This window comes from Myripristis murdjan, chromosome 7 (assembly GCF_902150065.1).
Source record: "Myripristis murdjan chromosome 7, fMyrMur1.1, whole genome shotgun sequence".
Taxonomy (NCBI): domain Eukaryota; kingdom Metazoa; phylum Chordata; class Actinopteri; order Holocentriformes; family Holocentridae; genus Myripristis; species Myripristis murdjan.
The window spans coordinates 31,090,316-31,113,678 of record NC_043986.1 but is presented as its reverse complement, the minus strand read 5'-3'; the positions used below and the strand labels follow the sequence as shown (position 1 = coordinate 31,113,678).

The window sequence follows — 23,363 nt, the reverse complement described above, 5'->3', positions numbered from 1 at the left end:
GTGACAGTGCATTAAGAGTTTTCTACATACTCTTTTGTGAATGTAAGTTTTATCTGTCTTAAAACTTTAAAATACCCTGAAATGGGAAACTATGGGAAAAGTGCTACAGTTCTACGCTGATAAAAAAAAAAAAAAAAAAGAGCAGCCAGTTTTGTAATATCACATCACAACTGGCAAGGCTTATGCAAAAACTTAGGCTTAGTGGACAAGTAATACTTACTGTCCGTGGGAACACATTTATTTAAAAAGTATGCTGAACATGCTTACAAAAATATTCAAAAGACTGTACACTGATTCTCAACACTGTGCAAAATGTAAAGTAGATATAAAGTATTTCCAACTCCAGTTGACAGAAAAGTCAATTCAAGGTAAGACAGACCTGTGAAAAAAAATTGGAGCTTCCTCAACATTTACAGATATTCATTTTGGTCCGACTAAATGTTGGATACATGAGATGTATTCCGAGTCCAAATACTTTGAAATGTGTGCTCAGAGCACATAAACCTCCCGTCAATCTGAAATGCAAACGAGACAGAAACAGAATGTGTTTTTACAGAATGTGCCAAAAGGAACGCAAGTAGTGGAACCGTAATCCAGCAGTTATTATCTAAACATGCTGTTGGCTGGAAAAACATAAATTACTTTCATCTCCTAAAGTATGTAAGTATTGAAATGTGACATATGTAAGTGCATTCACATGCACTATAAACTGTAAATGCAAACATTATTGTGTAAGAGCTGAATCCAAGTCTGGAGTAAAAAAAAAAAAAAAACATTTCTCTTCTTCCAACTAGACATGCTTACATTCAACAACATAAAAACACATCTATTTCTAGAACACTTGGACCAAACAGTTACACTGAATGAAAAGAACTCACAAGATTAATAGTTAGGTACAACAATATGTGTTCAAGTTAATAACTGAGGTTAAGTAGCTGAAATGCATTCTGTAGATTCATAGGGCTGAGTGCCTGGTCCCAATGTCTTCGTAAAACTATGGTAGAAATAAAAGGGAAAACCAAAAAACAAACAAACAAACAAACATTTCCAGTTTCTTCCAATGACAAGTGCACTGTTCTATGTTATATGTGCATCCACACCTATGAGATAAATCCTCTATGAGCCAAACTCTTCACTGTGGAGCAGAGCTGACTGTACCGCGCCCTTCTGTTCACACAAGGATTCCACCTCCTTTTTCTCATTTAATCTGTAGGAACTTCATCTTATTCCCTGAAAAAAAAAACAATCACAAAAAATAGTTAGACCTTGAAAACCAACCTTTTACTAAAGTTTTTCGTAAAACTGTAAGAACGGAGCAACACTAACCCAGTCCTTTGAGGAATTTGTTCACACCACTTGGCTCTGGTTCAGGATATGAATCCAGATACTCAGCTGTTCTGACTTCAAAGAGACCTAAGAGATGGTTGGGAATGTTTAGTTATCACAGGACTTGCACTGAGGTAGATATCCAAGTTTATGTTTTTTCAATACAAAATCTCAACGTTATCTGTACAGCAATACATTTCTATTCCTCCTGTGTGGTCTTGTTTACATGCACAGAGAATTCAGTTCCTCAAATAACCTTGATTTAGGTCAACGCGTTTTATGTCCTAACACATTTTGAATAACCCAGATTAGGTGCCTGGATCCCCGTGTTCCCATATTTTTCGTTCTGTACAAACTCAGACATGCACAGCACTGTGGGTACAATGTGCTCAGAGACGTAAGGGGCAGCTTGCAGGTGACAGGAATATTCTTGTAATTGGGTTTATTCAGGGCAACAAGGAGACTCCAAATTGGTCGAGTGTTGGGTTGTATAGTTACCTGAGGGTTATAGGGGTCCACATGTTGGTGAAATATCCTCATTAGTTGCTCCATGTTCCCCTTGGCTGCTAATCAGGAATACTATATTTCTGTGTCTCCATCTACCAACATGGGGCAGCAAAACCGGTCCCAAATAATATTTTTAGCACATAAACCAATACGAACAAAGGAGATTATACCAATAAAAAAACAACAACAAGGCCTGGTGTTCATTTTTTGAGGAAATTACACAGCTCTTTCGGTGATTTTCCTTTTTGAATTGGAAAGCAGATCTGGCAGGTAGTGTCTGCAGGTAGCTTTCGCATACTAACCTTGTGCCAGGAAGAAACATACTGATTTAAGAAATAATTGCATTTACAATAAAAGCTACTGGGGCTTGCTTTTGTATTTTTTTTTTTTTTTTTATGTAGGCATAATCCACTTTGTTCATGCTTGTTTATGTGCTAAAAGTGTTAGTTTGGGAGATGTTTTGCCGTGCTAAGAAAGTGAAAGGAGAGGTATAAATATTGTGTTGTGGATTATCAGTGCAAGGGACACAGAGCAACTGGAGCAACTAATGAGGACATTTCACCACCATGTGGACTCATACAACACCCCTTTAACTGTAAAAGCCAACACTCTACCAAAGTTGAGTTTTGTTTGAACTGCAGTATGACAGGACAGCTGTCTGTGCAGGTGAACCCAGCCTCTGGCACACTGCGTACCTTTGCCCCCTCCCTTGCGCAGCTCCTTGTCCTGAATGAAGCCAGCGAACATCTGAGTGTCCATGAAGAGCTGCAGGAACTGGCGGACTCCACGGGAGGGATGAGATTTGCGGAAACTGTCACGCTGCAGCTCCTTGCCTCCGTTGGAGGTCTCGACCATGTGGAGGGGGTAATGGCCCACCAGCTCCACGAAGAACCGAACAAAAGCCTCCGACACCAGTGAGCTCAGCTCTGCCTGCTGACCTGAACGGCCCAGAGACAGATGAAGAGGAAAAGAGGCACTAAATGAGAGATTCTGATGGCAGATGAATAATAACATATCTGTAGAATAAGAAATTGCACAGTGGGGTATGCAATTTTCATTAAGTTCAATTAAAGTACAGACTTGTGAGAATATAACTGCCATGGCTATGCTGATTCAGAAGACCTACAATTATCTTATAACATCTGGAAAAACATGCAATATAAATATTCAAAACAACAGGAAAATTATAGTAATGTGACTAGAGGTAAATGATAGCACATAGTGAGATATGGTCAATGTAGTGCCTATGGGAATATTTATGGAGAGTCTTTATTATGGAAAAGGAACACCAAGGAACCACATTTTTCAAAACCACTAAAACTTAATCACAGTGTTCAAATGGTACATTTAACTGATACATTTTACCACCTTGTGTTTGCATAATATGATTTAAGACATTTCAACAGTTTTTTTTGTAATGGTGCATCGATCAGACACCGGTCATAGCTTTCCAATAAATATTCCAAATAGGTCATTGGTAACTGGCCAGTCAGCATTGCAACTGCCCCATCCAGATAAGAAATAAAAAAGTTTAAATAGCTGGATCAGGAAAGAGGTCAAGTGTCTGCAGTAAAAAATTCGAGCCAATGTGCGGCAGTGTGCAGACCATTGGTAGCATGTCGTCCATCTGGCACTGACAGCTCATTTCTGACACTGTGATTTGAATTTCACAGCCTCTGATCACAGAATAGAAGCAGTTTAATGTACTGGACAGAAGGCAGAGCTGAAGGCTGCAGAGGCAGTAGCTGAGTAAACAAGCACCTCAGTCTTCAAGTGCACACTAACATGTAATTACTGTTTGGGATAACACCTATGATTTATTAACACATGAATGAGCAGCTATGAGAACATTCTGTTCAACACCATGCTAGATTGGAATTTTACTATTTATTCTTCCTGTCCACTTTAACATGTAATGTGTTGTTGATGTTGTTGATTCGTAAGAGATCTACCATCAACTGCTAGTCAGAATCTGCCTTTGAAAACCTGATCGGTGCATCCCTACGTTTCCAGAATGGGAGGGCCTCCTGCTTTGCTATAATACTCATCGACATTTTGAGGAAAGAATGAGAGGAACAAGTCAGTTTATATGGACAAGTAGTGACTGCAGGGCCTTTAAGTGAAATATCTCTTAATGAAATGTGGGTGATGTTTTTGCCATGCTGACCTCCTGAGCTGTCAGCGTCCTCCTGTCTCAAGAGGTCGTCCCTCTCCTCCAGGATCTGCTGCAGCGCTGCCTGCAGTTTACTGGGCAGGATGCAGTCTTCATCGCCCAGCTGCCGCGCAACACAGGAGAAGTAAACATTAACACCCTAGGAAACTCTTGTTGAACACTGAGAGCATGTTGGTGAACTACCACCGCTGGAGTAACTGCATCTATAAAGGCGTTCATGCCACAGGTGGCCCTTGGTGTGTTTAATGTCCCTCATTCCTTTATTCAGTCTATTCAAATAATGCTGGACTGAGGTTGTAACCTGTATTTGCGTCATCAGGGTGTCCACAGGAATCAGAGTTTAACAGAGTTTAACAAAATTTGACATATGTTTTCTAAGCAAATTATCTTTTTTGTCTAAAATAAGCAGGTAAGCGTAAAGTAAAGTACTATATATTTGGTCAAGTGCAGATAGAAGTTCTGGGTGGGAATATGTTAGCTTATTAACTAGACGATTCTATCAATTATTCTAAGTTTTCTAAGTATTATAGCAGGTGCAACTGATATTATTCCATCCATTACGTTTTCCCTCACAGGACGCAGGACAAGTAAGTCCAAGGATTTTGTTGGATGTCAATCCAAAGGTCAGTATGACAGGTGAGTATAAACTGAGTTAGGCTAATCTACAATAGCTGTTCCCGCAACAGGCTAAGTGCAGATGAGTAGCTCAGTATAAGGATATTATTAGATCACTAGATTAAAAGGAACTTTGCAAATAAAAAAGAAAGAAAGAAATGGATGGATGGATAAATGAAATTATAAAAAAGTGATGTTGAAATTAAGACCTTGTGACTTAAAAATTAAGACAATTTAATGACTTTTAAGCCCTGTATATGTAAAAAAATAAATAAATAAATAAAATTAAAAAAAATATTTATGACCTCTACAGCCTTGTGGACACCCTGTTCACAAAGCTAGACCTTCAAATGTTGCAGAGTCAAAAAGTTACAGAGGCAAGTTAATCTGAGTCTGTTTTCATTAGTTTAGAGTTAACAGCTGGAAGAGACTGTGGCTGAAAAAGACAAGATATGAAACCTGTTGAATTAAATGTCAATTAAAAGGCAGCCAAAACAAAACCTACACACAACTGAATGAACATTTTGATTTGAACAGACTGAATGATCACTGCTAATGTCTTTGAGAGCTTTGGTGGTCGTGTTTGTGGAGTCACTTTGTTTCTGTCACTTTTAAAAACACTGTAGGTGCAAACAACAGACAAGTGCAGGCAGAACCATCCGTGGGCTCCAGCTGAAACCACACCTATCATTCACATTATATAAGATGATGTGTACACACCTGAACGACAAACTTGTCTGCACACAGATCCACTATGAGCACCTGGGGAGAAACCAGAGCAAATTACTGTTTGTCTCAATAGTAAACGTCTACCAGAACGCTGGTAGGTATGTCAAATGTAAAATGGTAAATATATTCCAGATAATTCAGCATGACATCATCCAACATCACCATGGGGATCATTAGTTTCATCTGATGAGAAACCACAGAACGTGAACAGAGTAGAGTGGTCGGAGCAGCAGCCATTTTTATGTGTACCTTTGCTATCGTATGTTTGCCGTTTAAAGTTAGTAAACACTTTTCTTCTCCACTAAAGTTGGGCTGAACGACAACTACAGCAGCATTTACAGAGTTACATTATGCACAAGGCATGTTTGATGATGCTAACCAGCTAGGTTTACTAGTTAGCACATATTGACTGGGCTAACAGGAGAAACCTGATCTTGCTAATGTCATGCTAATATCGTGTAACACACCAGGACACACTGATTCACAGCTTCACAATTCTTTTAGTAATATCCATTTTCAGGCTACAGCCACAGCATGACATTTCTACCCAATTTCTACCCATATACACCTAATTTCCCCTTGGGGATCAATACAGTATTTCTGACTCTGATCTAGTCAGTTCTCAAGCAGGTGCGTGACTTGTCAACACAGCAAACAGAAATAATCACCATTTTATTCTGTACCAGCAAGATGACCACAGCAAATAGGGTTATGACTGTTCTACTCCATTCAAGTTCTGTGTAGAAAAACCCACTGCATAGGAGGTCCAAATTTGTCTTCATTTTATTGATAAAAGCTACAGAACAGTGAGAACAGAGGAAGCTGTGCAACACACACACACACACACACACACACACACACACACACACACACACACACACACACACACACACACACAGGTTGGGATCAAATGGTCTGTAGACAGACTGGTTTATTTTAAAATGAGACTTGGAAACCCTCGACATAATAAATCTGCAGGTAATATATCCTTACTGACCTCCTCAATGGGCAGCTCCAGCAGCTGGGGCAGGCAGGGTGCCAGCGCCCCCATGAGGAACGGGGTGGGGGAGCAGCTGATGTCCAGCATGCTGGCCGGCAGCACGGGCACAAAGGTATGCTGCCAGGTGAACGGGTAGAGCAGCGCCAGCACTGCGTGGCCACACCGAGACAGCACACTGCAGTGTGGGGGAGGGAGGGGAAGAACAGGGAAGCAACGCCAGTTATTAGTCAACAGTTCTCACATAAAGAGGTCAATCGTCATCCACTGACAAGGCTGTGTTTACACTATTTCTTCGTTATTTGTGGAAAAAAAGCTGACTCAGCCACATTTCCATGGCAACAAGCTGCAATGGCTGCCATTATCAGCAAGCAGTGCTTCTTTGCTTCTCTGCACAACCACAACGCAGCCAAAGCGCAGCAACGCTGACTCTATTAACACAGTTATAATTCCTACCAACTTCTCCACGGCTGCTTTCTCCATTCTCACTCTGACTGATGTTCCAACATAAAGTCAGCTGCCTGTGTACTGACAAATTCACTGTGACTCGTCGACTTGCTTTATAAGCTCCTATACAAAGCTGAATTTTTTTCCACTATAGAAAGCACCCTTCTCTGCTTAAAACAAGCCAAGCTCAGCAGTTCTTCGCAGGCAGACCCCTCCCATCCACCTTGCGGCTGCTACACATTATCTTTACTGTTAAAAAGCCACTGGCAGTTTGAAAAAAAGCAGAACAGTATGAACACAGCTGAAAAGCCACCAGTTGTAGTTTGTTCCCTCTTAGCTTCCATGCAAAATAGTTGGTGACCTTTGCCTGCTGTTGTATCACACTGACTAAATAACATTTAGTCAGCCATCAGTGAATGCTCTACTTTGTCCTCAAATATTTAGGCAATATAAACAGGGTTTAGTGGCAAACAGTATTAGTAGCTGTAGCTCTTAGTGAGCTGACACACTGGGTAAAAACAGAGACAGATGATGTCCAACAGGTCTTCCAGCTGTTTTGTGTGTTAGCACAGCAGGAGGCTATACCTCAATTTGTCAGCGATGAAGATGACCCTCCTCTCCAGCAGCAGGGAGGCAAACACCTGCAGGAGTTTCCCAACACTGAGACACTGCAGCAGACTCTCAAAGTCCACGTGCTCCAGCCTGGAGTCCACAGGTCGACACAGGGTCAAAACCTGGCAGAGCAACAAGAGGACAAACACATGTTCATAGAAAGTATCTCCAAGTGCAAACACAGAATTGCAGCTTGTAGTGTGAACACCAGCAAAGACAAACTTCTCATACTAATGCTGAGTGTCTAAAAATAGCAGTCAAAAAGACAATGGCATCAACAAAAACCACAATGGTCACAGAATAGGAGCACCAGTGGAAAAAGGGTTTTGACATGTGACTAAGACTCTGGACTGACCAAACATTGCGGTATTTACTTTGGTTTCCATTTTTGCCTCTTTTCTACCAATCGTGTTTGTTTACTAGACCAGGGTTTTCAAAACATGTTCATGTTCTGGCCCCCCATGTTGACTTTCAGTAAACCATGGACCGCCGTTTGAAGTGATTTTGCCCTCGAGGGAAAATGAGCATCCCCTTTAATGTACTCATAAGGGAAGGGTTTATTATTTCATTTAGACTGAGTTCGTCTTAAATGTTAATGACCAAGAGTGACAGACCGACCGAAAACCCAGTAAACAACAGAACCTCCTCCTCATTGCCTGAAGCCGACGTGGCATCCCAGCACTGAACTTTATTTGTACAGCCCTGATTTTTTTTGTCCAAGTTGTTACAACACAAACCCTTCAGCTCTAAAATAGCTATGTCTATTGTGCACAAAGATAACCTCTCATGTTGAGTCATAGTCAGTGGTAAGGAGTGGTTAGGAGGAACAGGACTAGTAATTAGCAGTTCCTCTTCTCATTTCGGCATTACCTCGCTCCCAGCACCAGGGAGGAAGCTCTTCACTGTGATGGTGCGTCCAGGAGCCGGGAATGGGGCTTCCATGACGCTGCGCATGAAGGGGTAAACCAGCGCCGGGGAAATCTCCCGCCGTCTTTCCACCTCCTCCAAGATCTAGACAGAGAGACACACACCTGACTCCACCGGCTGACAGAGCTGCTGCTAATTATTGTCTTCAAAGTGGAAGACTTGCAAAAAACTTGGACAGAAGCTGCTGCATGCAGCTGTGCATGTGAATGCCCTTTTTGTCAAGACTATAGTCACACCTGTCGTTTTGTACATTTCTTTTGGCCAAAGGGAAAACGGGTGGGACACATCCACATGCACACAAAACCCTTTTGGAAAAGCACACCCACAGATTAGCCAGGATTATCTTCCAGTGTTGCCTCATTCCACCCAAATATACACAAAGAGTTTCAAGACAGTGGCTTTCAAAATCCTCAAGGGGAATACCACTGAATTTCAGCAAACATCAGTCCAACATCCCCTGAAGTCATCTCTGGCCAGAAACAAAGAGTTCATAACCCCGGTCTGTGATGTCATGTCTACTACAATTATTCAGCATGCCAGGTGCAACATCTGAGTGTTTACCTTTGCGAACAGGTTGAAACAGCCCAGTTTGCTGACGATACAGTGCACTTCAGGAAGCCTCTTCCCCTTTCCACTGGGCTTAAAGACACAGACATGGTTTGATATAGACACACAACATTGCTAATCGATGGCAAAATCCATTAGTAAAATATATTAGCCAATGTTGAGCTGAACTAGAATTAGAACAATGACATATCAGGAGCTTGTTTCATAGAGCTGGTTTTCCATTTTAGTACTAGTCTGACAGGTTTTTCCAATGGAAATTTGAACTGAGGGGGAAAAAAACAAAATAAATGAAGGGTCTGAGGGCTAACACCAAACTCCAAATAAAGCATAAACTCTAAAAGTTAGGATGTTAGGTTTGTGCATTTCATAGGCCTAGCTAAAACATTAATATTAACACTTCTAACACGAGTGATGATAATAAGCTTCATTAATAAAACGCTGGTAAAAACAGAGTTATAACATGCTATGTGACACAATAAATAATGTGTGTTTTGAAAAGACATTCAAACAGTTTTCCTTGTAAGGGGAGGCAGAGGGGCGAAATGCTGAAATTCCTCTTGGTGTCTGTCATTGATTCGGAAATCGTTTATTGTCTGTGATTCACATGGACTGGTCCACAGAGATGTTGAGCAAGCATTTGGCGGGCAGCCACGTCATCACAGACACACATATGTACGCACTCAAGATGATGACTCACGCACACACGTTAACACATCCACACTCACCAGGATCTTGCGACAGTAACAGAACCAGCGGCTGCCGTCTTCTCCCGTCAGAACAAAGGAGAAGGTCTCACTAGAGAGAGAGAGAAAGGGAAAGAGAGAGAGGACAATACATTGATTAGAAAGATGCAATGCGGTTTTTAAAGATATAATCCACAATTTATATGACATTTTTGATTTAATTTTGGGTATATACATGTGTTGTTGAATAGGTTAGGGTCAAGATATACTTTTCTGTAGTTGTTTACAAATCCTACAGATGCAAATTAACCTTTTACAGCATAAAAAATATAAAACGACAATGTTGAACTGAAACAAAGTCAGTCTTTGTTTCAAAACCGTTAGAACAGAGTGAAAAAAACCCATCTTAAACCCAATAAGTCACTTTGTAAAGAAAAGCAGGGTGGGGTGACAGTGTTTCAACAGAAGATGCCGCGTTGAATTGCAGACTGAGGTTTGTACCATGTGGCCGAGTTGTGTCAGTCTCTGGAGAAGTGAAAGCTCTGTTGGTGGACTAGTGACTCACAGAGAATAAGAAGAGATCTTTCTGTATAGCATGAGTTAGCATCAAAACCCACATCAGAAGAGCCATCCAACGCCCTGTGGCACTTCAAGACTGAATTAGATTAGATCAAACTTTAACAATCCCTGTGGGGAACTTGGTTTGTTGCAGCAGCAAATTATTGAATACAGCTGAGAAAAAACATGGGGTATAAATAAGGATAGAAGAAACGCATGCGAAAATGACAACACTAGAGCTAAGTCAAATTATGCAAATGAAAAAAAACAAAAGTGTATTTATTACATCATGTACAGTATATGCATGGAGCGCAAAAAAAAAAACAAGCAAAAAACACCTTTTCAAAAACATGTGAAAATAAAAATATCTGCTGTTTGCAATGAATGTTTAAAAATGAGAAAATCAGAGTGTTATCAGCATACCACTGTGTATGGTGTGTACTTTTGTTTAAATTTGGATAAGAACCTCTAGCATCCTGGAAAAGACATTATCATGGTGTTTCAGCTGACCTTGGTACGTCTGCTGACGGCCTCCAGTCCTGTGAGTCTGGGAAACAGAACTTGGGAATGGCTTTCAGACGATCCTCAGCGTCTCTGGAGTGGCGAGACGACTTCTCAAACTGGAAACAGAAGGACTCTACTTAACAACAGTACTGGATTTCATCAGCATCACTGAGGGGGTTCCACTGGGACCCCCGCATGAGGAGCAGTCTAGCTTCATTCACTGGAAATGATCCCCAATTAGATAAAGTGTAAGAATCGTTATATTTATAAGTTTAATTCCGACCATTATCACCTGAATTGTAAATCAATAAATCAACAACAATAAATATATTTCTATATAGGTCAGACAAACCCCAGTTATACCCATGGCCTGATTTATATCTATTTGGCGTCAATGACAGGAAAATACTTGTGAGCCCCTAAGCTATGTAGATACAGAGTTTTTATGTTATTGACTTAAGCAAACAGTGGAAATTCCTTGCACAAGTCAAGAATACTTCTCATTTTTGTCAAACAAGATTTAAGTTATGACATAAAACTGTCCTCATTAACATGCACAAAATAGCATCCAGCTAAAGCAGCATTATTCAAATATTTTCCTTTTGGCTAGAAGAAAGGTAAGGTTCTTTCTCTTAAGACTTCCACTAACCATTTTGGGGAACTGTTGTGTGATCTCAGGAGAGTAGGCGTTTCCTGAGGAGCCCTTTCTCAGCGACACCACCACAAAGATCTGGAAGAGCTGCTGCTGCTGGAGCTGGATCAGGTCCCTCTCCAGGGTGCGGTAGCCCGGCCGGCGCTTCAGTGTTGACTGGATGTAGACTGACCGCCTGGAGCCTGCTAGACACCCACAGTGCAGTGGGAGATTATGGTAATGCTCATCCAGGGACAAGTCCCATCATGCTTAGAGGTGAAAGATGTAGCCTTTTTAAGCATCAGTGTATAAAGTAGAAACTGCTTCTTGTGATCACATCTGCCAAGCCCAAACTGATCACTGCAAGCAATTGATTATTCTAAAAAATATTTTAACATTATAACATTTTCAATTTTTCTCTTGCCGAAGACATTTTTACATTTATTACATGAATTTAACACAATGTATGGGACTGCTTCACTATTTACTGAATCCTCAAAATACAGTACAGCTCTTTCAAACGCTTTTCAGTTCACAAATTAAATTATTGTGTAATTCAATTATAATACAGTACAGTGTATAAAATACACCGTAAAACTCCCAAAGCCGCTTGAGTTCAGCTTGTTTTTGTTCCCCTCTGTATGTAGGCTATTTCACTTTTTCACATATTAGACCCACATTCTGCAAGTGCATGGTTGTGGTCACGCGTGTGATACCGCCTGCCTGCTAGAGCCCGACCTTTTCATACCTGGTGGAATAATTACATAATCAGAGCCTGATGAGATTCAGACTGTAAATTATAAACTCTGAACCACAACGATACCTCAGCCGGTGCGCTGATTCTGTCCCGGGGCAGCAAGCAGGATGTGACGGGTAAACCCACAGCTGCTGCCCAGAGAAAGGAGCTTTTCCCTGGCAGGAGAGGCTGTCTCCTGCTCCGCCCTTTGTCAACAAGCAGTGGTTGAACAGCCTGATGCATGACAACAATTTTTAGTTTTGACTATCTGATGTAAACTGGATTCTATGAGGGACCGGAGTCGGCTTTAAATTGAAGTTTTACTGTAGGTACTACTTGATTACAATAACAAAATTAATTAAACAGCATTTGTACAGGAATGCATCTGTCCCAAGGTCCATATAAGCGGTTGATCACTACAGCCATGATCACTCTAAGCAGTTTCTACTGTAAGTACAATTTATGTGTGATGTTAGTGCCAGTGTTCCTTAAAAACAAAACCACATTTCAAATAAACCTTGCTGATACCCACAGCTGTTTTTGCCTGACGTTTACTGTCAATAAAGAAATGATGCAATGATAAATAATGATATTGTTACATTTTCTGCACAAGAGTGAAGAATGACTTTTAATGATCTGTCTACACAATATTTGTGACCATCACCTCCCATAAATTCTGCAGACAATACATGTGTAAGCTGCCCCATCTTGTCCCATTACAAGTCTCTTGGTACATTTGAATACTGCCAAGTACGTGTCTTTGTTTTCCTCTTCAGACAACATGAAATATGTCACCATGTGCTGACACTAAAGAAGAAAACTACTTCCACAGTCCTATTAAATTAAAGAGCAATGCAATGAATTTTTCTGGGGGATGTGTGTGTGTATGTGTTTTTTTCTTTTGGCATGTTCTACATTTAAGAAACCTGTTTCTTCATGTGGGATTAGATTCAGGTTAAAACCATGGTGATACCTTTAGTGTTGTCCTCAGGGTCACTCTCCGTCCCGCTGGTCTCCTCTGTGGATAAGAATTAGAAGAAGAAGAGATTAGGGAGGGGTAGAGGAATGGAAAAGATTGGGACGCCATAATCAGACTCAGACAGTCAGTCTTTGTTTGATAATAAGCGGCTGGCCCTATTGCAGCTGGCCTTGTGTGTATCATCAAACACGGGGTATTTCCACCAAGAGGCTAAACTTAATCTTATTGACGTGTTGATGTGTGTAACATTTGGATATCTGCAAAAGTGTTTGGTGTGTGTGCCATACCTCGAAGTGTCTGGGTCTTCACCCTCTTCTTCCCTCGCTTGGCGTCAAAAATCGTCTCAATCTTGTTGACATACTGTGATGCAGAATACACACAGACACATGTAAAACCCCATAATTTTACCAGCATCATACAATGAATTACAAGGAATCATGATATAACAGCCTCTAAGTACTTAATGATATAATGGATTTCCAGAATTTTTCATCCCTACATTCCAGCAGGCTTTTTTTCTCTTTAACTATGTTGTTCCATGTCTGATATTGGTCCTACTTTATGGCAGTAGAGGCCATGCATTAATACAGAGACCTGAGATGAGCTAGGCTAAAGCCTGCAGCAGACGCATACAGGAAGCTGAAACTTATCTTGAAGAAGGCACACAGAGTTCTGCCAGTTGTGCAGGCGAGCAGGACTGGCCTTTAACGTGAGAGCCTATTTAAATAGCTCAAGCATTTTCTTCTGACATAACAGTCTGCTATTCTTCGGCATAGAAATATGCATTCAATTTATTGTTACAGCAAATTTTCAACACCTAAACATTAACATTCTAAGTTTGTCAATATCTAGAAGATGCTATATGATTAATGTAACATTGTTAGCAATAATTTGTGACATTTTCATTTCACAAAAAAAATGCCCCATTTGGTATTGACTGTTGCTGACTGATTACAATCATAGAACTTGAATTGGAGTAGAATGGATTTTCCTATTCAAGTCAGCATAGCAGGACAGTCAGGGCGACAGCCATTTTTATTTGACTCACTGCCATTGCCAAGAACTTAGGCCATTTTGGCCTTATTTGTGCACTGCCCCTGTGGCAACTGAGCACAAGCGCCACTTTATTTTGAACTGGCCAAATGACCCCAGCAAACAGTCCTATGACCATTCTACTCCATTCAAGTTCTGTGGACACAACTAAGGCTGGGCAAGATATCAATGTTATATCAGTATCATGATGTATGACAGGATATTGTCTTCTAATATTGAGATATGGCACAAGTGCTGTGTTTTCCTAGTTTTAAAGGCTAAATTACAGTAAAGGCATGTGGTTTTCTGAACTCAATAGCCTTTTCTAGATTCTGTTTTTTATATTTATTTATATTTATATTTGGCTTTGCTCATACTGGCCAGCCCTAGACACAACACAACAGATATTCTGCCTATATCCTTGTAAACAGGTAATTCAGGTATGTAGCATGAGTAGTGGAAAAAGGAAAAAGACGCCACAGTCCCACCCATGTCGTTTGACTGACAGGTAATCTGTGGGAAGTGCAGAGTAGAAAATAGCACAGCAACAAGCACTTAGCACCAAACCAGTGGTCGAGCTTATGTAATGTGATTTAAGGCATCGATAAAGACACATTCCTCTGGTCAAAATACTATGAATCATTCACTTTAACTAAACTGTGACTTGTGAATTAGCTTGATTAATATTCCTGCTGTCTAACATGCTGGCAGACAGAAGTCTCGAGGGTTTGAGACTGGAAACAGATTAATGTTAGCAAGCTAAAATCCTTTCTAGTACGGATGATAGCCATAACATTAGCAGAGTGCCCATGGCATCACATCAAGATGTCAAATATATTGATGTACATGTCCATAATCCCTGTTTTATTACTGTACCTCATGCTCAGAGCTCCTCTTTCCACACATTTCCCATCTCCCTGGGTTGTACATTTGAATTCATGAATTCCGCCTGCCTTCTCTGAGAAGCTCTCTGACTTTCTGTCACTCTAACATTATCTATTTCTTTCAGTCTTCTCTCCTTCCTGCTCACCAAGGCGCCACCCTCATGCTTCCTCTGACACGCAACACATGACCCATCATTCAACAGGAAACCTGCCACTTACTATTTCTTGAGTATGGCAAAACCAGAGAATCTCGTGTCCAATCCAATCGTCCAACAGGTACAACATGTAATAATTTACTTGCTCAAATGTGCAAATGATCATAACAAGCAGCAGGGGTTCACACGTGTTCTTGATCAATACCAGTCAATCCACTCTTACTTTAATGGCTGCTAAGATGTTCAGCTCTGAAAATAGCCGAGCCGGTCCGTCCACTTTCTTTTGATTTCTTTGTTAAGGAGAAAAATACACACGCACACACACACAGACATGTAAGGTAAAGCCAGGCTGACGCTGACTGTGTAGGACCGCATTAACTTGGTGAGTGTGGTGTCAGCGAGGGTTAGGCTAACACACATGCATTTCAATGTGCTGAATGGCCAGACTTGTTCAGTCAGTTTGGAGTAATGTAATCATAGTGAACTAACCGCATCCATGGAACTAATGACTCACTTTTACAATTGCTGTTCAGGTAACCAATATATGCTGCGTAGCTCCCCTTAGACAAACACTGCTACTAGGTTCTCCTTTGCTCTCATCCTACTTCTTCCTGCTAACAACAGAGCATGACAACTTATGTTTGTCTTGTTTCCTACGGCTGTTGCTTGACCTGATACTACTTGTAGCTCTTTTAAACATTTCTGAGCTTATATAAGCCTTGTGTTGTGGTGTAAAAAATATTGCCTCTACCTTTGATGAATGAATTATTACTTAGCTTGTACCCCCGACCTCGAGTCTGTATACAGATGCTGATGGAAATGGTGACCGATAATGCTAAAGCATCGTGAAAGTATATGGTGTACCTTTAAGATACAAATGTATGAGATGTAAACTTTAAAAGATAGATGATACTCTGGCGTCCTTTAAAGCAGGGCTGATGACAAAATCCAAGTATGCTAGAGTTTACCTGAGGCAGCTTCTGTGTTTTCTGAGTGCTGGTGCGCCGGGATGTGACTTGTTTGGGAGTATCTGCAAAGGCTGAGGGGCTGGGGGACATTAATTTGTGGGACTCCTTCTGTTCCACTTTGCTAGCATAGCCTCGCAAAGTCTGGGGCTTCGGAGGGAGCTGCAACACATGAACTGAGTAGTTAGCACTAAGTCTTAGATGAATAGATAGCCGTAAAATGCATTACTCCCTCCTCCTTATTGGTAGAAAAACTTCAAGAGTCTCAAGGAACATGCACCAAGACTATTACCTTCGTACAGGTATGGTGAAATATACTCCACTATATTACTGTGAAATGCAGATCTAAATGTAAAATCCAGCCTTACCTTCGGGGCATGAGGGTTCTGTCTTGAAGCAACAGTCCTGGGTCGGGTCCGTGTGATAGGGAGGCACATGGGAGACAGTGTCACATCCTCATAGGGGTTTTCCCTTGTCACTTCACCTGACAGAGAAGATGGTACAGTTCAAGGTTAGACAGAAAACATCACAAGGTCTTTATAGTGAAAAATACCACTACATTTGTTTCTAGCTTGAAAGCAGATAAACAGAATTCCTGTCAAAGCAGTTGAGGAGGATTACCACTGCAGGCATGATGTAAAAATTCACAACTGTCCATGACTAGGCTAAAATGCTTCCATGACATATTCCTTCCTGGTCTGGTGACTTTGCTTTTCAGCTTAGATAAGTTGTTAAGGAGTAAACAAGTCTGGTTTCCACTATACTGTACTGTACTGTGACTGCTGTGAAGAAAAAACAACGATGTGAATTTGTGAAACAAGTAGTAAAATATATTCTGGTTTATTCCCACAATATGACCCGTTAAAATTCCCTAATATTTGCTGACTTCCCAGGGATTTCCAGGGGACTCGCAATGCCACGATATTCCAGAAGTTCTGTGACGAATGGGAAAGCCCCATTAAGGAAAGGGTCTCTTTGAACCTGAAGGCACATTTCTAAAATGATCTCCACTAATTAGGATGTACATTCTCTGGATTAATTAACTGATTCACAAAGCTTTCCCTCCATGTCTCTGCTGTAGCAATAAAACAAGCTGTAAATGGACATCAGCAGCTGAACAGTACGTTCATTCAATGACTTGCAATAGCCTTTATGACTTCCTGTCTTTGTCTGGTTTATAACAAGACTCGCACCAATTTGAGAGGCCTACAAAATGTGACAGGAGCTTAAGGAGTGTATTTACAATCAGCCGACAATGTCCTCTTCGGTTCATGTGAAAGAGGAAGTGAGACTCACAGACGATGTCTTCGTAAATATTGTCATCAGAGAAGGCATGGTAGAGGCCCGAGTGCCTGCCCTCGCCTCCCAGCGTGCCTTGCTTGGCGGTCAGACGCACAGCATCCTCGTACTCAAAAGACTTCCTGTAGGAGGGAGGCAGGGAAGGAAAGGCAGTGAGAAAGAGGGGCCTGGCTTCTGCCCTAAGATAGCCAGCACGCTATTGTTCATGCTATTGTGTTATATTCAGCCAAAGAGCCACAGACTTGGCTCAGCTTCTATATGCTGACATCAAGCACTGCAGCAGGAAGCTGAAAAAAGGTTAAAATCAGATCAGGGATTTAGACAGGAGTGGACAGTGACGGTTTCAGTCAACAAAGATAAAAGTTTGTCACAGTATGCCTTCATAGGCAGATAGTGGACAGCCTGGTGTATTATATCAGCTGAGAATGCCTGTGTAATAATGTTTACTATGCCCCAGGCATCCACTGCTTTCACCCAACATCACCAGAGTAACTTTTATACAAACCTTTTAAACACAAGCTTAGAAAAGGAAATTCATTTTTATTGTTTCAGTGTCGAAATGAGATGACATCCATGCTAACAAGGACACCTTAAATGAGCATACATGGATGGGACAAAATATGTATGGTGACATGTATTTATTATTTCCTAACTGACTTCCATTTCCCCCTGTGGGTGTCATGTGATTGACAGTAAGCAGAGCATAATGTAATCCAGCAAAACATTGAACTTCCTAACAATGCAATGATGATAAAAACAGAAACTGACCAAACTAAATTAAAGCTTCATATTTTAACAGTATGTGTTAGGGTATTCTTTCACACATCTTTAATAAACTGAGATTTTACAACTTCTTTTCCTGTTTTTACTCAGTTTCACAAAGTTAGGGTTAGGGTCACACACATTTCCTGATATTTAATCACCAACCTCTTGACAGATGATATTTAGCTAACAATAATGATGTGACACATTTCAACTGAAGATGATATTATAGGAACTAGACTGCTGATAGTCAAATCACCAAATAGCTGAATAGGTATACGGGTTATGGTGTTATGTCTCGTTTTACTTAGCCTTAAGTGAGATAGTGTGCGTGTGTGAAAACAACCAAATGTGACCCCTGGACCTGTGTCTGCTGAAGAACTAGGCCACGTCCAGACAATAGTGAACTCAGCTGCCAGATATCATGTGACATCACACCTGGAGCCCGGCCAGGGCCTGAGACTCTGACAGTTCCCTCCCAAAAACTGCCCCCAAATATTCACTTTCTCCACTTTTCAATAAACATCACAATAACAATCAAAATCCAGTGTATTTTTGGCCACAGCATGGGGCAGAAGAGCTCTTTCAATGTATAGGCATATTGTTTTCTTCAAACACAAAATTGCAGAAAAGTCTGGATTGTTTAATTTACCGTGTAGTAAAACAAAAAATGGAAGGTTATGCAAAATGCATACTTGTTGAAAAAAATTTCAAAGCTGTTTCTTGTGCTTACTTGCTTACTTTCTTGTGCAGTATGTGGCCTCACCTGTTCTTCCTATGTCTCGAAAACCCATCGTTCTTAGCAGCAGGACATGGAGGAGGCGGGAAGCTGGGTGGGTGGGCTATCCCACTGCTCTTTGCATTTATGTGGTTGTTAGGAGACAATCTGCTATCCCACTGGACCGCTTGCCCCATAGTGGCACTGGTGCCCCGATACTGGAATGTCCGCTGAGGTTTGGGTGGAGGCTGAGCTTCTCCTTTCTCCCAGAGTAATCTGTCCCCCTCAAGCCTCCGCCAGAAACCTCTAGAAGTGTAGAAGTTCCCTGCGGGCATGTTGTCTTCTTGGTCATCAGCTGGTAGAGATAGAGGTTTAGACAGAACCTCAACGTCCAAGATGCAGTCAGTTTTTTGGTCCCCGTTGGTGGTGATAATTTGTTTAGCTGGAGGATTAGTAGCATCCACTTTAGGAGACCAATGTACAAGAGGCTTATTTCCTGGGGTTCTGGCTGAAAATTCACTGGAACAATTATGAGTGGGCTCTGACTTTCTGCCAGCTGCTGTATGTCCAGCATGTGCTTCCCGGAAATCTAAGCCAAGGCTCTTAGTTTTAGAGAGGCTAGTTTTGCCTTGAAGTCCGCCTCTTGAGCCACTGCTACAAATCCCATTCCCGAGGAGATCTGCGGACAGAGTTCGGGATACGACAGGAGGGTGTGCTTTGACCCCGACATCCTGACTGCTGCACTGGTGACTGCGGCCTTCCCACTGGTTTATCTTCTGCCTGATGTTGATGCCTTGCTCATGAGAAGGGGGCCTTCCTGAGGAAGGGGCTTTCCAGGCCACGGTGCCCCGTTTCTGCAGGCCACCAACCACTCCGCCCCCTCGCCTGGCCTGCTCCAGCCCCAGAGCCAGCATGCTGAGGGGGGGCTGTGTGCAAGCTCGCCCTCAGTTCTCCATTGGTGAACATATGAGGGTTTTCATCAGAATGCAGGATGGAAACACTGCTGACCCAGTGAGTCTGCTTACGGTTAATTAATCCTGGACAGAATAGTTTAGGAGTGCCACAGTGCCACAGGGTTCCTCTACGTTTTCACGTGTCTTCTTGAGTTAGTTGAGTGTCATTCTCCCCCCTTCTCCTTTTACTTTACAAACCTGAAAAGTAGACAAGACAACAAAATTACTCATCAATCACTCGGCACTTCAAACAAGTCCAGGCAGCTCCACATGAGGCCAAAGAGACAACAGAGCAACCAAAGGGGACACTACTAGTTTTCAACAGCACACTTCTGAAGCAGATACGGGATGTAAGTAGGGCCAGAGTGAAGGTCAGGAAGGACAGGCTCTTGTCAAGGTTAGCTGCCAAAAATAAATCCAACAAGAGTAGGGAAAGACAGTGACAGGAATACGGCTGCTGCGGCATTGTGCTGCGATGTGAGAGTGAGTGTGTCTGTGTTTGTGTATATGTGTGTTTTGAGCCGCCCAAAACCTCCTCTAGCCCCAGGGGAATTGGCCTCCCTGTCGCTGCACTGCTAAACCACATAGCTGGCCAGCTATGAAATGCCAATGATACAGTAAAACATTTAATCTAATTTAGTGTTCTCTCAAAGCTCTTTTTCAGAAAGTGACTGGGAAAAATGGACATTTCAAGCGGTTTGTTACAGTGGCTTCAAAGAGTTATAGAGGCAAGAAGGCACATGAATCCCAGGGCGCATACAAAGAGCCAATGACAAACAATTAGGGCGATAATGGAAAACATCTCAACCACACCTATCTGCACAGCGGAATAAAAGCAGAGTGGCTGAGCTACGCAACAAAAAAAACATAAAAACATAATGTAATGTAGTTTAACTGAGGCCAGTGTTGTAGATTGACAGAATATGTACCATATGAAGCAATATATTCCAAATTAAGATCTTGTTCCTTGTGATCAAATGTTACCGTTGAATGACTGGATGTGAAATTTTAAAAACAGCATTTACTCTGACTCATGTTCGCTGCCTCAGTTTGGTTACTGTATACTCTTGTTCAGCGGCTCCTGGCTTGCTGGAACTGAACCACTTGGACACGTTGCACATTACGACGAAGGCTGAAAACGTTTAGAGAAGGGGAGACATGGTAAAATTCCACAGCGCAGCTCATGATCATAATAACTCTATGAGCTGCATTCCAGCAGAGCTGTCTGAGGGGGGGGGGCAGGGGAATAAATTTAACTAGAGACAGTCAGTCAGTCAGGCCTGCAAATGATGCCTTTGTTTAGTTTGACCTAAATCTAACGTGTGCGCACCAGAATGTCACTCAATCACAGCCAGATCCCGCGGTGACAATGCGGCTACTACGCTGACCCACTTGCATTACTTGTCTTTGTGTGCGGTATGTTATACAGGAAGGCCTGACTTGCGTTTCCTGAGATGCAGGAAGAAGGATCAGCACACTGTCCATAATTATGGTGCAGAGATTTGCACCCAGCTATAACCGCTGATTTGAGAGCTATGTTTAGGTCAGATCATATCCCAATCCTATGACAATAATCAAACGTTCTCTTTGAAATGTCTCCACAAATACATCCTGCCACTTTTGCGAAAATGTCTCATTCTGTCTTTCCCATGGCCTCCAGTTGACAACACATTTTCACAGAATTAAACGGACATGGCTAATACACCATGAGGTCTTGTGATGTCAGACACGGCGAGTCAGAATCAACTAGCATAAAGCTCCATGAGGCTGTCAACCTTAGGGAGAGGCATCCCCATACTTTCAGTGAAACTCTCTGAGTCATCCAAGTAGAAACCAGACACAAAAGTTACGAATCCCCAATACCTGTCATCACCTGGCAGCTAAATTAAACCTAACTGCACCTTCAAAACAGCCACAAAACACCATCCTTAAGAAGTGCGGCATGACACAACGCGTCCTAGGCGGGGCATTTTACGAGTGTGGTTTACCGTAAACAGTGACAGTTAAAGTTGTAATAAAGCAAAACTTGTTGGTTTGCTAAGTGCCAGAATAAAGGAGACACCAACATAAAGTGTGTCAATATGGCACTGGACGATCTCTAGTCCTCAAAGCAGCTTCAGTGCACCCTTGCTCAAATTTTACAGTGTCAGTGGATGCTAAGATGACAAATTCCATCACATTTGATGTCATTTTTGGTTGTAGATGGCTGTGGAAACCACTTTAATGGCCTCTGCTCCAGATTCTTTGGCACAAACCTGGAATCTGAGACAGCTGCAACACCGATGCTGAGCTAGATGTACAGCTGCTTGTGTTATTTATTTACTCCCATGTTTCCTCTAAATTTGGCAACACCTGCAGATGGTTCTCATCAGATAGAAAAATCCTCTGAGACTTCAGGTTCAACTGTCCTCAATCCCAATTTTGCTGTTTGAGAAACACTAAAAAAGAATCAATGGACTCCTGGGTGCTGAATTTGCAGGCCTGTAGGTAATCATTGACTGAGAGAAGTGACAGCTACAGGAAGAGAGAGGGATCCAGACGAGAAAGTCTTGCTAACAGACCTCATACATATGGTTCTCTATTGTATGGGGGAAAAAACACACCAAAGTCCTTTCAAAACTATTCCAATTTGCTCATAGGAAAAAACTTTTTGTCACATAACAGATGACTTAAGACTTTATTGAACCCTTAAGAGCCACTCTACAATTCGGCATATATACAAACAACCAGAACGCACTTTATATTACTAAAATATCAACTTTTAGGCCTATAACTGGACCATACAGCTCGCTAGCTACCAGACCACAGTGCCGTTTGGTGGAAGTACAAGCAGGCTAGTTCCCAAAGTTGAATTTTTTTTTTTTTTTTTAAATGTGTCGCTTGGTGTGTTGGGTGTTAATTATGTCGAATTGAAGAGTGGACCCTATCGATTCAGAAAACATCTAGTTTTAAGGGTACAAAGTGTGAGGTATATAATTAATTCATCAAGGCAGTTCTATATTGCCATGTTTAAGTGTGTTACATGGAGTTTGGCACCACAGTTTTGTTCACACGACAGAAGCTATCACCGAGGGCACGTCTAACTACAGTAAATTGATAGCGTGTTAAATAAATAAATAAATAAATATATGTAAATACTCACCTCTTGAGTTACAGGGCAGACAAGATAGCTGAAGCTACTTAGCGTTACGGAATGAAGTGCCAAAGTGATACCAAATGTAACGTTAGAGCAAATTTCATGCAGCCCAACGGAGGCAAACGTGTCTTATATCCGCAGCACTTTGAGGTGCAAAGTACATTTTCGTTGACAACGGTACTGACAGAGAGAAAAATCCAAATACAGCCCCGCTTCATTCGCTCCCATCGGTCTTCACTCTGGACGAAACTTTCAGTCTCGTTAGCTAGCTTGAAGCGACTGCTGTCCTCTTTGGTAAGTTATTAAAAAGAAATAAATGACAAACTTAACAGTGGATAAATGTGCTCTTGTGACGGGAAAACGTCCCTATCAAACGGTTTCTTCTGCTTCACACAACAAACCAGGCAGCATGAACATCAGCGCAGCCCTCGCCCTCCTCGGGACAATAAGAATCAAGTTCCCCCCAAA

General features: G+C 41.7%; 1 protein-coding gene across 2 annotated transcripts; it reads right to left on the bottom strand.

Moving 5' to 3' along the window:
• Positions 1 to 201: 201 nt before the first annotated feature.
• On the bottom strand, positions 202 to 23,346 carry dennd2c (DENN/MADD domain containing 2C). 2 transcript variants are annotated; one of them, XM_030056315.1, is made up of 19 exons: positions 22,902 to 23,346; positions 18,855 to 19,957; positions 17,324 to 17,448; positions 16,396 to 16,511; positions 16,031 to 16,189; positions 13,279 to 13,351; positions 12,986 to 13,030; positions 11,295 to 11,482; positions 10,652 to 10,761; positions 9,626 to 9,695; positions 8,895 to 8,972; positions 8,277 to 8,417; positions 7,380 to 7,528; positions 6,348 to 6,525; positions 5,342 to 5,383; positions 4,001 to 4,109; positions 2,529 to 2,771; positions 1,327 to 1,413; positions 202 to 1,230 (listed from the first exon to the last, which is right to left on the bottom strand). In XM_030056315.1, the coding sequence occupies exons 2-19, from the start codon at positions 19,718 to 19,720 to the stop codon at positions 1,199 to 1,201; spliced, it is 2,811 nt and encodes a 936-aa protein (XP_029912175.1). In that variant the 5' UTR covers positions 19,721 to 19,957; positions 22,902 to 23,346; the 3' UTR covers positions 202 to 1,198. The 2 variants fall into 2 exon arrangements, with proteins under 2 accessions (XP_029912175.1, XP_029912176.1); XM_030056316.1 differs by having other exon boundaries at positions 11,295 to 11,479.
• Positions 23,347 to 23,363: the final 17 nt, after the last annotated feature.

Bases quoted from the DNA above. Each gene is read 5' to 3' on its own strand.
- dennd2c (XM_030056315.1), bottom strand. From the start codon at position 19,720: ATGCTGGCTCTGGGGCTGGAGCAGGCCAGGCGAGGGGGCGGAGTGGTT. The intron at 10,762-11,294 runs GTTAGTGGAAGT...TTCTGTTTCCAG, and splicing joins CACAACAGTTCCCCAAAATG to TTTGAGAAGTCGTCTCGCCA. The intron at 9,696-10,651 runs GTCAGCTGAAAC...CTCTCTCTCTAG, and splicing joins CCGTCAGCAGACGTACCAAG to TGAGACCTTCTCCTTTGTTC.